Source organism: Aedes aegypti, chromosome 2 (assembly GCF_002204515.2).
Source record: "Aedes aegypti strain LVP_AGWG chromosome 2, AaegL5.0 Primary Assembly, whole genome shotgun sequence".
Classification (NCBI taxonomy): Eukaryota; Metazoa; Arthropoda; class Insecta; order Diptera; family Culicidae; genus Aedes; species Aedes aegypti.
Genome location: NC_035108.1, coordinates 219,879,186 through 219,892,981, shown reverse-complemented (window position 1 = coordinate 219,892,981; position 13,796 = coordinate 219,879,186). Strand labels below are relative to the sequence as shown.

The 13,796-nt window shown below is 37.2% G+C and overlaps 1 protein-coding gene across 1 annotated transcript in view; it reads right to left on the bottom strand.

Annotated features, from left to right (window-relative positions):
• LOC5569576 (protein kintoun) overlaps nt 1-13,796 on the bottom strand; it is a 99,526-nt gene that overhangs the window by 46,340 nt on the left and 39,390 nt on the right. Inside the window, exon 3 of the mRNA XM_001658587.2 lies at nt 8,029-8,818. Coding sequence (XP_001658637.2) covers nt 8,029-8,818 — 790 coding nt within the window. The remainder of the gene's footprint in view (nt 1-8,028; nt 8,819-13,796) is intronic.

Below are 13,796 nucleotides of genomic sequence, written 5' to 3'. Positions count from 1 at the left end.
GCCTGGTAACAGGATAACCATTGGATCACATCCGTAAGATTGATGCATCTATGCCAGATGGTTGATGACGCGGCATTAAACAAATATTTCCTGATGTGATACCACCACGACTGGACATGTCTTTGGTTCCCATATAAGTGCTAATGGGGTAAGCCCACCCATCGCGGCAAGATTACACGTCCTAGGGGAGGGAAATATCAAATGAAACAATTTTGATATCAAATTTCTTGATAAGGATTACACTACATTGTTCTGAACACGCCTCGGAACAATTGTACAAGTGTGTAGATATTTATTGAGTTTATAAAAAGTGTATATCAGCAAAAGGCATAAAATTAGGGGCTGTTCAGTTATTCATAGCTGAGTTCAACTTTTATTTAATCGATAAAACTTTAACGTAGTCAAAAATAGTATGATAACATCGTATCCTTGCGATTTTTCCGGTGGTTTTTCCTTTGCTACAGAAACGCCAAGCTTAATGACATTATAGTCACGCGAATGAAGGGCCTTGAAATGGTACACGAAATTCAACATTTTCCACATTAGTTCTATGTACAAGCAGTTTAAGATAGTAGGAATAAATTTTGTACCTTCAGTTGCAGTTTTCAACATCGGTTATCTTGAAAAACTTGTGTGATATTATGAACGTACGTTGTTTATATGCCTCTGATGACAGGTCAACTTTCGAAGGTACATACCAGGGTGTTCATTCAAAATCAGTTTTCCAATTCCCGGATTTTTCCCGGGTGTACTTTTTTATATACGATATGGACAAATATGAAAGACATGATCTAATTTATTTATGAATTGATTTTAATACAATTAAAAACAAGGTTTACATTTTAAAAGGGTTATGGACAAAAAGATTTAAAATATTTCTGCACATCTTCATCGATCCTCTCTTCCGCAAATAACTTTGTTAAAATAAATCTGCAATATTTCTTATTAATGAAGAAGATAAAGTGATTCTTCATCCTACGACAACAGAATCAGTTTTCTGCAATAACGCAAAGGAAACAACGATGAATGCAGATACGCCCATATGAAAAAAACAATGCTGATTTGCTGAAATATCTAAAACACCGTTACCCCCTGGAATTCAGTTCAGAGAAATTATAGAATAATATAAATCTCGCGCAACGTTTCTAAAGGACCTATCTAACATTGAGAGGCTCTCTTTGGTTACTTTCTCTTTCATTAATAACTGAGTCACATTAGCCTCTTCTGTTGCGTTTTATGTATGAAACACTAGTCAAGGAAATTGACTATAGTGGAAAGCTTCCCAAAATCTTTAGTATTCCACTGTTATAATCGAAAGAGAACGAGAGAGGAGAGAATCTCTCATTTTTACATACACGCTAAGCCTGCTCAACGCAGCGCATGTGTAAAAACTACACAGAATGAGACAACCAATGCAGGACTCTCTGGCTGAGTGAAAATTCTGTGTAAGTCGCACTCATGCTGTGTGTAGCCGATGTGTTGGCCATCGGCTGTGCGGGGATCGATGGAAATGGAACTGTCAATCTCTCCCGCGCGGCAGCAAACAGTTGGCCGTTGGTAAGATGGGGAGTTTTCTGTGATTTTTTCAGGCGAAAAGCCGGAAGATGGTCGCAAATGTGGAAGTTTTTTCCCCATTTGCTTCCGCTTCGGCTATTCGAATGAAAAAATCTCTGAAAACTTGAAAATTTGAATGTTTTTTTTTAATGTTTTCAGAAGCAAAACAAAACTGGAAGCGAATTCCGCATTCCAAGCGTTCCTCCTCTGTGCGCATTTCACTCATTCGGTTTGTTTACCACCGTTTGCACAAAACTGTGTACAGCCCCCTTTGCACAGAATCTGTGCTGCATGAAGAGTGGCTGATTTTGTGTACTCGGCACTCATTTCTGAGCGTGACAAGTTTAGCGTGTAGGTCCTTTAGTAATGTTCCGCGAGAAATGCCTGCTTTGTGCATCTAAACTTCCACAAAAGGGCAAAGTTCAATAGCCAACCTATTACCTTCTAAGAATGCCTTAAGAATTATGCGTTAGACATGGCTTATGCCTGATTTATGGAGAAATGATTGATCTGTGATGAATCTCATGTTGGATCAAAGAAAAGATCTTTTAACAGAAACAATATTTCCAAATACATGTTATTGTTCTCCTATGAAGCTGGCTAGAACTTCCAAGATGAATCCAAGATTGCATCTTCCAAGTAATCTTCAAAAGATTTAATGAACATATTAATAATCTAATCAAATACTTTACAAAAATCTTACCAAGAATATCTAAAGGACCTCTTTATTTATTTATTCATCAAAGAACCATGACATTTTTTTTGGATCATTGAAAGAATTCGCTGTCAATCTGCAGAAATCTATACAAAATCTCGTCAGAGGCCTTATAAGAACCGTCTAGGCCAGTGGTTCCCAACCTTTTTGCAGCTGTGGCCCTTTTCAAGTTTTACAAATATCCCGCGGACCCCTGCGTACAAAAATTGTAGAAATCTTTTTTTGTTAAATAAATAAATAAGATTTGATTGGTTTTTAGTATAAGGTGACTTAAATGCAGATCAGAAAAAGGATCAGATTCAATTAACTACAATTACAAAAACATATTCTTTCTCTTTTTTCCCACATCTAAATAGTTCTCACAAAGGATGTGTCTATGATCGATGACATTGAAAAAAAAACTGTCAATGAACCAGTGCTAAAGGTGGTGAACATGTCTGCTGAACCAGAACAAAAACAAGCAAAATACTCGCGAGTATAAGAGTGCTGTAATCTGTCGATGATAAATCTTTTCGTGTATGTATTCGGAGCTGTTCGAAGTCAATTGGGCTTTTGGTAGAAAAGGCCTCTGAGTTTTCTAGACTTCAAGGGACTTTTATTACAAACTTGTAGTTTACTGTCGGTTTGATGGATGTACACTTGATTTGTCTGTCAAAACCATAATAAATCTCACGCGAGTAAATGTTCACGAACATTTTAATATTTGTTCTAGTATGTTCTCCCGTGCAGGCGGGTGCAAACCTACTCTCATCAAGTTTGTTCGCGAGTCTGTCGTGTTTGTTTTGCGTTGGTTTACACGCGTAAGATGCTTCGTAATTTCCACCTTGGCAAGGAACCTAATTAGCGGTTTAGGGAAATCCTTCGAAAAAAATTACATTTATCAATAGATATCCTTGACAGGGTCTCACATAGATCACGTCTGCGTTCCATATAATATCATCTATGGTCTTCTATATGGATCTACAGTGAAAATAACAAGGAACTAGTATCTAAGAAACATCTCTAAAGAATATTGCTCAAATTCTACAAAATTCTTGCAGTATAAGCTCTTGCGAAAACTCCAACAAATAATCTCACGATGAATTTGATAGCCAACGATTAGCGTTAAAGATTTCTCCAAAAATCGTCCTGAAAGATTCCCGTTAAGATATTTTTGCCAGGCAATTTTTGGAAGATATTGTAAGGAATATAGCAAGCATCAACTTTGGCGGCTTCTGTGAATATTTCAAGACACTTTCTAATAGGTTCCATAGCCCATTGTATACCGTGGGATGAATTTCACCTGGAACTGTCAGAAAAGCTAGTCAAATAACCTTCAAGAATTTTCCCAAGAAGTACTGCTGCAGGAATATATTAAAATCTCACAAGGAATCAAATAGAAATCCAGTTGACTGTATGCGAGTTGCGCCAAGGATTTGGGTACAATAAGTAAAAATCCACCGAGGAAAATCAAAAAAATGTCAGTAATTGTCTGCGCATTCCTGAAGAGAATATCTTAGTGTTAATTTATCTATATAAATAAAAATGGAATGGTGTTTGTATGTCACGAAATTGCTTATGAACGGGTGAACGGATCGGGATGATTCTTTGTCCGCTTTGTTCGTCAAGGGTTCCGACGTGTTTGTCTGTATAAAAATCCCATGATAATCACCAGGAAAATTAAAAAAACGAGAGTGAACAGAACTGTCATTTTGTATGGGACGATTCATAGCATTTTTCAACAGCCTACTTGATGGCAAGACGAAGTTTGCCGGGACCACTAGTTTTCAATAAAACAATTTTAAATCATATAAATTCGTTTGTTTTTTTTCTTAAATTCACAATGAATCAATATGATTTTTCTCAGGAAACTGCAAATTAAAAAATATGTATCAGCATTTATGCTATTTGAATGAACATTTACTATGAGGTTTGTGATTGAAATTTTGAGTAAAAAGAGTTCCTGTGAGAAAAACATTGAACGGATAATATTAAAAAAAATATTTTTATCCAAATGTCAGAGGGACATTAACTTCTAAGAATTTGAAGCAAAATCAGCCAAGGACCTTTTTTAGAATCTACAGAAAATCTTATTAGCAATCTACTAATAATCATTTCAGTGACCTCTCAGAAAGAATATTTAAATACTGGTCAAATATCGGTTCGATTTTCGTTAGGATTCCTATTCCAGCAAAGATTTCATATGCCATGATTTCAAATTTCTTTCTCTTTTTTCCCACATCTAAATAGTTCTCACAAAGGATGTGTCTATGATCGATGACATTGAAAAAAAAACTGTCAATGAACCAGTGCTAAAGGTGGTGAACATGTCTGCTGAACCAGAACAAAAACAAGCAAAATACTCGCGAGTATAAGAGTGCTGTAATCTGTCGATGATAAATCTTTTCGTGTATGTATTCGGAGCTGTTCGAAGTCAATTGGGCTTTTGGTAGAAAAGGCCTCTGAGTTTTCTAGACTTCAAGGGACTTTTATTACAAACTTGTAGTTTACTGTCGGTTTGATGGATGTACACTTGATTTGTCTGTCAAAACCATAATAAATCTCACGCGAGTAAATGTTCACGAACATTTTAATATTTGTTCTAGTATGTTCTCCCGTGCAGGCGGGTGCAAACCTACTCTCATCAAGTTTGTTCGCGAGTCTGTCGTGTTTGTTTTGCGTTGGTTTACACGCGTAAGATGCTTCGTAATTTCCACCTTGGCAAGGAACCTAATTAGCGGTTTAGGGAAATCCTTCGAAAAAAATTACATTTATCAATAGATATCCTTGACAGGGTCTCACATAGATCACGTCTGCGTTCCATATAATATCATCTATGGTCTTCTATATGGATCTACAGTGAAAATAACAAGCAACTAGTATCTAAGAAACATCTCTAAAGAATATTGCTCAAATTCTACAAAATTCTTGCAGTATAAGCTCTTGCGAAAACTCCAACAAATAATCTCACGATGAATTTGATAGCCAGCGATTAGCGTTAAAGATTTCTCCAAAAATCGTCCTGAAAGATTCCCGTTAAGATATTTTTGCCAGGCAATTTTTGGAAGATATTGTAAGGAATATAGCAAGCATCAACTTTGGCGGCTTCTGTGAATATTTCAAGACACTTTCTAATAGGTTCCATAGCCCATTGTATACCGTGGGATGAATTTCACCTGGAACTGTCAGAAAAGCTAGTCAAATAACCTTCAAGAATTTTCCCAAGAAGTACTGCTGCAGGAATATATTAAAATCTCACAAGGAATCAAATAGAAATCCAGTTGACTGTATGCGAGTTGCGCCAAGGATTTGGGTACAATAAGTAAAAATCCACCGAGGAAAATCAAAAAAATGTCAGTAATTGTCTGCGCATTCCTGAAGAGAATATCTTAGTGTTAATTTATCTATATAAATAAAAATGGAATGGTGTTTGTATGTCACGAAATTGCTTATGAACGGGTGAACGGATCGGGATGATTCTTTGTCCGCTTTGTTCGTCAAGGGTTCCGACGTGTTTGTCTGTATAAAAATCCCATGATAATCACCAGGAAAATTAAAAAAACGAGAGTGAACAGAACTGTCATTTTGTATGGGACGATTCATAGCATTTTTCAACAGCCTACTTGATGGCAAGACGAAGTTTGCCGGGACCACTAGTTTTCAATAAAACAATTTTAAATCATATAAATTCGTTTGTTTTTTTTCTTAAATTCACAATGAATCAATATGATTTTTCTCAGGAAACTGCAAATTAAAAAATATGTATCAGCATTTATGCTATTTGAATGAACATTTACTATGAGGTTTGTGATTGAAATTTTGAGTAAAAAGAGTTCCTGTGAGAAAAACATTGAACGGATAATATTAAAAAAAATATTTTTATCCAAATGTCAGAGGGACATTAACTTCTAAGAATTTGAAGCAAAATCAGCCAAGGACCTTTTTTAGAATCTACAGAAAATCTTATTAGCAATCTACTAATAATCATTTCAGTGACCTCTCAGAAAGAATATTTAAATACTGGTCAAATATCGGTTCGATTTTCGTTAGGATTCCTATTCCAGCAAAGATTTCATATGCCATGATTTCAAATGGAAATCGAACAAGCATCTCGCCAAGAACATTGTCAGAAATCCTTAAGTACCCCTCTAGAAATGTTTCAAAGATCCGAATCGTTAAGTATCTCTCTATCACCTCACCAATAAATAATCATAATGCGAAGTACGAAATACAGACGGTGGTGCACCCCTTGTTAAAAATTCTAGTTTTACCCCTAGTTTTAAAATTTAAATAAACCGGTAGTCTTATGTTTTGTTTTCCCGGGGTGTTCACCAAATTCCCGGGTGTTTCCCGTATTTTCCCGGTTATTTGTAATTCCCGGGTTTTTCCCGGTTTTCCCGGATTTCCCGGATGGATGGACACCCTGTAGGGTAGATGTACCAATAGTGGAGGTACTAAGCGCGATTGAACTTCATTTAACCACCTTAATTCAAGAAGCGCAATTAATGCACATGTTGATGTTGGAACGGGAAGTAACGACCATTGACTTAATGAGAAAAATGATTTCATCGCAGTAATCCACGGCATGTCAGTGAAAAATAATACCTCCACTATTGGTACGCTGTTCCTTTAGTTGCGGTATTTTTTTAATTTGTGTACCTATAGTTGTGGTATCCGTTGTTTTCTTATGGGATCCTCCACTAAAGGAACACTTTACCGCAACTATTGGTACAAGCAAGAACAGTTTTAGCAAATTTAGTGATTTTTCATCAGTTTTCAAGCAATTTGAACGCTCTTTTCAACTATTCCGTGTATAAACAAGCCAATACGTCGATTGGCAGTGTCGGTTCTGTGGCTAATGGAATAAAATCAGTGAAAACGGCACTACCGCAACTATAGGAACACCCACAACTAAGGGAACACTTACCCTACATACTTCGATTTGCTTATGCAAAAACTCCAGCTCATTGTTTATCATAGCAACGATTTCTCGTGATCATTTATTGCAGTCTGACTGAGCAGCACAGTTCGCTCATAGATGATGGGTACTATGATCATTGGATGATCGCGCTCACAGTGCTCGCTCACGTCTTCAATGCCTGGTTCTCAACTTTTCAACGAACGTCTTCCTTTTAATCGGCTGTCTGAAGTAAACACATTAGTATCGTAATATTTGGCGAACTTTTTTTAGAGAAGTTCCATGATTTGGCAATGATCATAGCTTTTAACGCTTTGAGTATAGTGTTTCTTGAATAATCAGCACGTTCTGTTGTTCTATGATAATTGCGAACCTTGTATACTTATAGCTACCTAAAGAGAAAACACAAATTCAATCTCTAATAAGAAACTTTTCACTTGCCCCACGTGATTAGAAAATTGATGGTGTTTCAATTTAGTTATTTTTAGGTCTATGTCGAATTAATTCTTAAACTTTTTTTGTTGCAGTTTAAAACTGTCAGAGGGGACAACTTAAAAGTGGTACAGAAAATTATTTTCCCCAACTTTTTTCCGCTGAAAATATTAAAATAAGATTGCACGTCGCCAACTTGCTACGGAGTGATAGTTGACAGGTTAACAATCTTTCGCTCTATTATGCAATTATGGCTGAACAATCTCAGAAATCTCTTACCTATTGTAATGTTCTCAATGGCCTCAAAGGTTAACGCATTAAATCACAGTCAGTAAAATATACCAATTATTTTCATTTACCCCATTTACCCACTTGCCCCGCGGTACTTTATCATAAATGGAACATTTACTTAGAATACCGTTGAACATACCTTCAAGTGATCACAACACGACTCTGACAAAGATCTTTTCTTGTTTTTCCTGCGCTGGTTCTTTTTACTCTTCTTTCCTTCATGAGCTGTTTCCTGGTCGACTTTTTTCACATTTTCCTTGGCAACTTTGGTATCATCCTCAACTGTGCGTGTATTTATTTCATCCGGGTTCTCATCCTCTTGCATTGATTGATCAGTCTTCAGTTCTCCTTCTAGTGCAGAATCGATCCCTTCATCGCTTTCGATCTCATCTTTTGTTTTAATTTCGATGCTCAGGTGGGATGATTTGCGCTCTTGTTTAATAGCATTTTTGGAGACCGCTATACAAAGACTGTCATCTTCAATTTCCTTCCCAAATTTGTTGATTTTATCAGTGATATCCTCCATGATAGAATATTGTACCAAATCATTCTCATTCGTGCCGGCGTAATAGCAATCGATGAGTCCATGATCGAGGACCACTTGTAGAATTATGTTATTATCCCATTCTTCGTGTTGAACCTCAGTTATGTTGGCGTTAGGAAATCGAAGAAAGAATATATAATAGCAGGGGAAAAATCCGTTGCCAATATTAGTGAATCTGCAGCTGACTGTATCGGTGCCCTTCTGTAGCTCAATGCTGGACGGGTCGACATTACGAACGTTTAACGTAAATGCAAAAATGTTGTCCATTTTGTTTGCGGAAAACTTGGGGAATATTATCTTTTTATTTGCATTGCTATGCACCAATTGAGGTTCTTTGAGCGGTTTTACACGTTCCACTGGTTTCTGATCCATTTCATCAGGCATGCTAAAAATATAAGAAAAAAAGCAATACGATAAGGCACCGTAGAACAATTGGGTAACGAAAATCGTATAGTTAAGATAATTGCATCATAAAGACTTTAAATATAAATGAATGAGGTCGTGTATTTTTTTTAGATGGACTCCCACCAATTATAAGCGGTACTCTGAAATTTATTTTTGCATAAATCTTCAGAAAAAATATAGAAAAACTATTTGAAAAACGACTCACCCATTTTCACTTGTCCAAAAGGTGGGGCAAGTCAAAATATTGTCATTATTGTCATAATAAGTTAAAAAACTAACAGTTAGATTTAGTTTTTTTTTATAAATTTACCATTCATAAACGAAGGACATTTTATTTTTGTAAATTTAATTTTCTTCAGTTCAGTCATGTCAAATCAGTCTATAATATTATAATACATTTTTTTATTGTCACTTACAGCATGTGACATCAATTGCATTTCTGTGTTGTAAAATTTCTACCGCTTGTAATTTGTTTTCAAGAAAATCGAATGTATTGTTGTATAAATTTTTGGGAGGAATCCTCATCATTTTGTTATAAAGTATTTAGAACTTTTCATATGTGGATACCCGCCTTTATGGACGAGAACAACTTTCCCGGGAAGCTCACGAGACTGATAAGAGCAACGATGGAAGGTGTGCAAAATTGTGTGAAGGTTTCAGGCGAACACTCCAGTTCGTTTGGATTCTGCCGGGAACTACGACAAGGTGATGAACTTTCGTGTTTGTTGTTCAATATTGCGCTAGAAGGTGTTATGCGGGCATAACAGCCGGGGTACGATTTTTACGAGATCCAGTCAATTTGTTTGCTTTGCAGATGATAATGCCATTATTGGCCGAACATTTGAAAAGATGGCAAACCAGTACACCAACCGAGCGTGAACAATGATTCTGACTCCGGCCCAGACACAGCTGACGACGACATCGAAGGTTGGATTGTGAAATGTAATAAACGATCGATAAGACCAGTGAATCAAATTGTCATTAAAACAGACGAAAAACAAACAACAAATCAGGCTCACTCACAACCGTTTGTCCCAACTTTTGCGGATAAGGATACAATCAGAAGCAATATTGACATGACAATCACAGGGCGCAACATTGTTGCAACTTTTTCAACTCGCGATTAATCAGTTATTTTAAATACAAAACCAAATTTGGTTTAAGTATCTATTAGATAATGTGCCAATGTTCACTAACACGGAGAAAGTTCTCGAAAATCGCATTGCGAAGCCTAGAAAATTGCTGTGCAGGTGATGATCGATCATTGTCATATTCTGTTCAAGTGGTGATAAACTGATGTTGCAGAATGAAATTGTTGCAACAAGAACAGGAGATGACAATATCTTTGTTGTTGCGTGTTGGGTGACAATTGATTCACTGCAGAGCTATTATCATATCACAAGTAATAAGATAAAATTGTATACAGAAAATAGTTGATAAGTTTTTTTCACGCGACATGAATGCACCAACTCGGTGTAAAATTTTGGTAATAAAAAAAAAGTACACCCGCCTGAAACGCGAGGCTGCAAAAGTTGGACTGGTGGTGAATGCGTCCAAGACAAAGTACATGCTCGGTGGGGCCGAGCGCGACAGGGCTCGCCTAGGTAGCAGTGTTACGATAGACGGGGATACGTTCGAGGTGGTCGACGAGTTCGTCTACCTTAAATCCTTGCTGACGGCTGACAATAACGTTAGCTGTGAAATACGGAGGCGCATCATCAGTGGAAGTCGGGTCCACAAGAAGCTGCGGTCAAAAAAAATTCATGCCCGCACCAAATGTACCATGTACAAAACGCTCATAAGACCGGTAGTCCTCTACGGGCATGAAACGTGGACGATGCTCGAAGAGGACCGGCAAGCACTTGTGGTCTTAGAACGTCGAGAGCTTAGGACGATCTTTGGCGGTGTGCAGGAAAACGGTGTGTGGCGGTAGAGTATCGTTCCCGTATCTGCGTTTCCTCAGCCATTACGCTGCTATGATAAGGGATGTTCTTCCTCTTCGATGAATTATTCCTCGTAGTAGAGAACCAGACAAACACTCACGCCGTATCCCCGATCGATTGGGCACCAGTGAGTGACCAATCGATCTAGTCTTCAGCCCGAATAGTCATCTGGCTCTCCCGATCTGCCCTCTGAAAAACTAAAGCCCCGCACTGTCATAAGCCCAAAAGCTAACAATGAATGTGACACAGAGCCCAGCCACACCTACTCTTGCGCTACGTTAGTTAGTAAGTAGTTTCTAAGGAATGGTTTTACAGCATAGCTGAGCCTTCCGGTTCATAAGCCGATGTATAGAAATAATTTGTTTCGAAATTGTCCGCGTGGTCTTGTAATACCCTTATTAGATAAGAATCAACACTGCCCATACTCGCAATACAGTCCCATTAGGAAAATCGTCATGTCGAGAAAAACGCTTCTAAACATGTTTTCAAATGTGTTCGTTCCACCGCTGCTGATAGCAATAAATCGTGGTAGCATTACTCTACACACTATCATTACAATATTATAAAATCGTCAGCAACTGTAACACGGTTAAAATGGTTGTTTCTGAAGTCCAAATCTGGGACCCAAACCAATGGGACTCGTTATCCGAGTACTTCTCTAGCCAACCGCAATTATACCCGCATACCAGTCCCATTCCTTAGCACTCGCTTACTTTGTTATCACGCTCGTTGACACATTAAGATTAAAGTTTACAATTGATCACAAGGCATTTTCCCTTCTGAAACTTTTAGTAGGTACTTTAATTGCAAATTTACTTCGAAGTACTATTCGGTGGTAGGTACTATACTTTATACAATGATAGTGTTAAAAATTTGATTTGTCTGTTTCTGTCGGCCGCTTGGTTGAATCCCCCCCACTGCACAGGAGCGTTGGATTTGAACCATAACGAGGAATATAACTAATAGAGCAAGTTTTGGATCTTAATGATGACAATCGCTTCAATCATGCGATTCCCCATGTGTGGATAATACTGTTGTGTGTCCAGAACCATCCTTTCTCGGCATTAGATGTTATATATACTCCATATGACTATGAAAATCCTGTCGATGATACCAATGGCGATGTGCGCGAAAAACGTCCCCTTTCATACCGATGAAAGTTGAGCTTGCCGGAGATTTTGTTTACAATTATTTAAATAAGTTGACAATTGGCCAAACCTTCTTTCAAGGAGATTCTATTTTTCTTGTTTTTTTTAGCCTCGCAAGGATATATACTTTTAGTTGTGGTTCTATAATTTATTGCAACAGAAGTCACTCTAGAAAATGTTCATGTCAAGCTAGAATAAGTATTTTTCGTGAATAAACAAGGTTTTAATCAGTATAATTTGTGATACTCCTTCTTTTAATGAAATGAAAACCACGATGCAAGATTACAAAAAATATTATCAAAATGGGTTTGTTCCAATTTCGTCATGATCAACTAATGGGACTGTTATGCGGGTATTTGTAATATGGGACGCACATGGTTTGGTATTTTTTCCACATTTTGTCCATACAAAGATTCAATTTTAAGCATGATTTAGGGGAGTACACTAAAAATAAACATCATTCACGGAGCTAACTCAAAAATGGATAAAATTCATATGGGACTGTTATGCGAGTATGGGCAGAACATATACAAGACATAACAAAGACTCGTCATGACGCCATGACTAACATTAGTATATATGGACTTAGCGGATGTGGCTTATTTAATAGGTAGGTATTTCACTCATTGATTTTCTTCAAAAGGTATCAAGGCCTTAATTCCCATAGAGTGAGATACTGTACAACACCATAGGAGATCATAACATCACCTAGTCATTTTGTTTTATTATTTAAGATGATGATACTGATCGCCCTTTGCTCCTATCCGCAACCCGGTGCATGCGCCCTGTTGGGTTTTCCAATGGTATTTCCCATATACTAACCCACATTGCACATTCAAGGGTCTGACTGTGCCCACCCTCAGTTTGTAATCTCCTCACCTGCTTGAAACCATATTTTCCTGGAGTATAAATGATTTCAATCAATGGTAAACGTATTGTGCAGTAGTTTGAATAGAATCACTATATCAGAAAATCAAAAAAAAATCTGATTGTAATAAAAACTTTGCCATTGTTTTTAAGTTTATGTAACCTCTAATCAACACTACAAAATACAGCGATCAAATTTCAAAAATCATCGCTCACTAGAAAGTATAATCCCAAGCCCAGGGAAAGTTCGATCGATTATAATATTCACAGAAGAATCATTTCTATTTAACTTTATTAGATACTGTCAAAAAGGTATTTTTCAATACTAACGCTTCTACCTAATAAGGCCAATATTTTGTGTAACTAGGTCAATATTAGGGAAAATGTAATATTCCTTCCCGTGGTTATGCGACCTTGCCGCGATGGGAGAGCATAATCCATTAGCCCATATGATGGAAACCAAAGGCGTAACCTGTAGTGGTGGTATCATATTTTGGCATTTTTGCGCGTCATAATTCATATGACATAGACGCACTAATAAATCGGATGTGATCCAACGGACATTCTGCCTCATTGATAGAATTGATGGCCATTTCAAATAATTAATCTATTCGAAGTGGACATTAATACTATTGGTGACGATCAGTTTGCCTTTTGCTAACCAGAATGATTCGTAGCCACTCTTACTATTAACTAGCTAGACACATCGTTACACACTTAAATTATTTTACGGATTCCTGTAAAATCTCAACAGCTGAACGGTTCGGTAAAATAAATTAACGGAGTACGGTAAATTTTCACAGTATTCGGTAAAAATTCACCGGAATCCGTAAAATTGCGACGAATTACGGTGTTTTATTTCACCGAACTGTTCAGCTGTTGAGATTACGGTGAAATTCACCGTAAGAGCCTAGTGTGTATCATGTACGACTAGACTGGCCCACCTTAGTATGGGAGAAAAATAAAGTTGTATAATTCCACGGGGCACCCGCCAGGATTA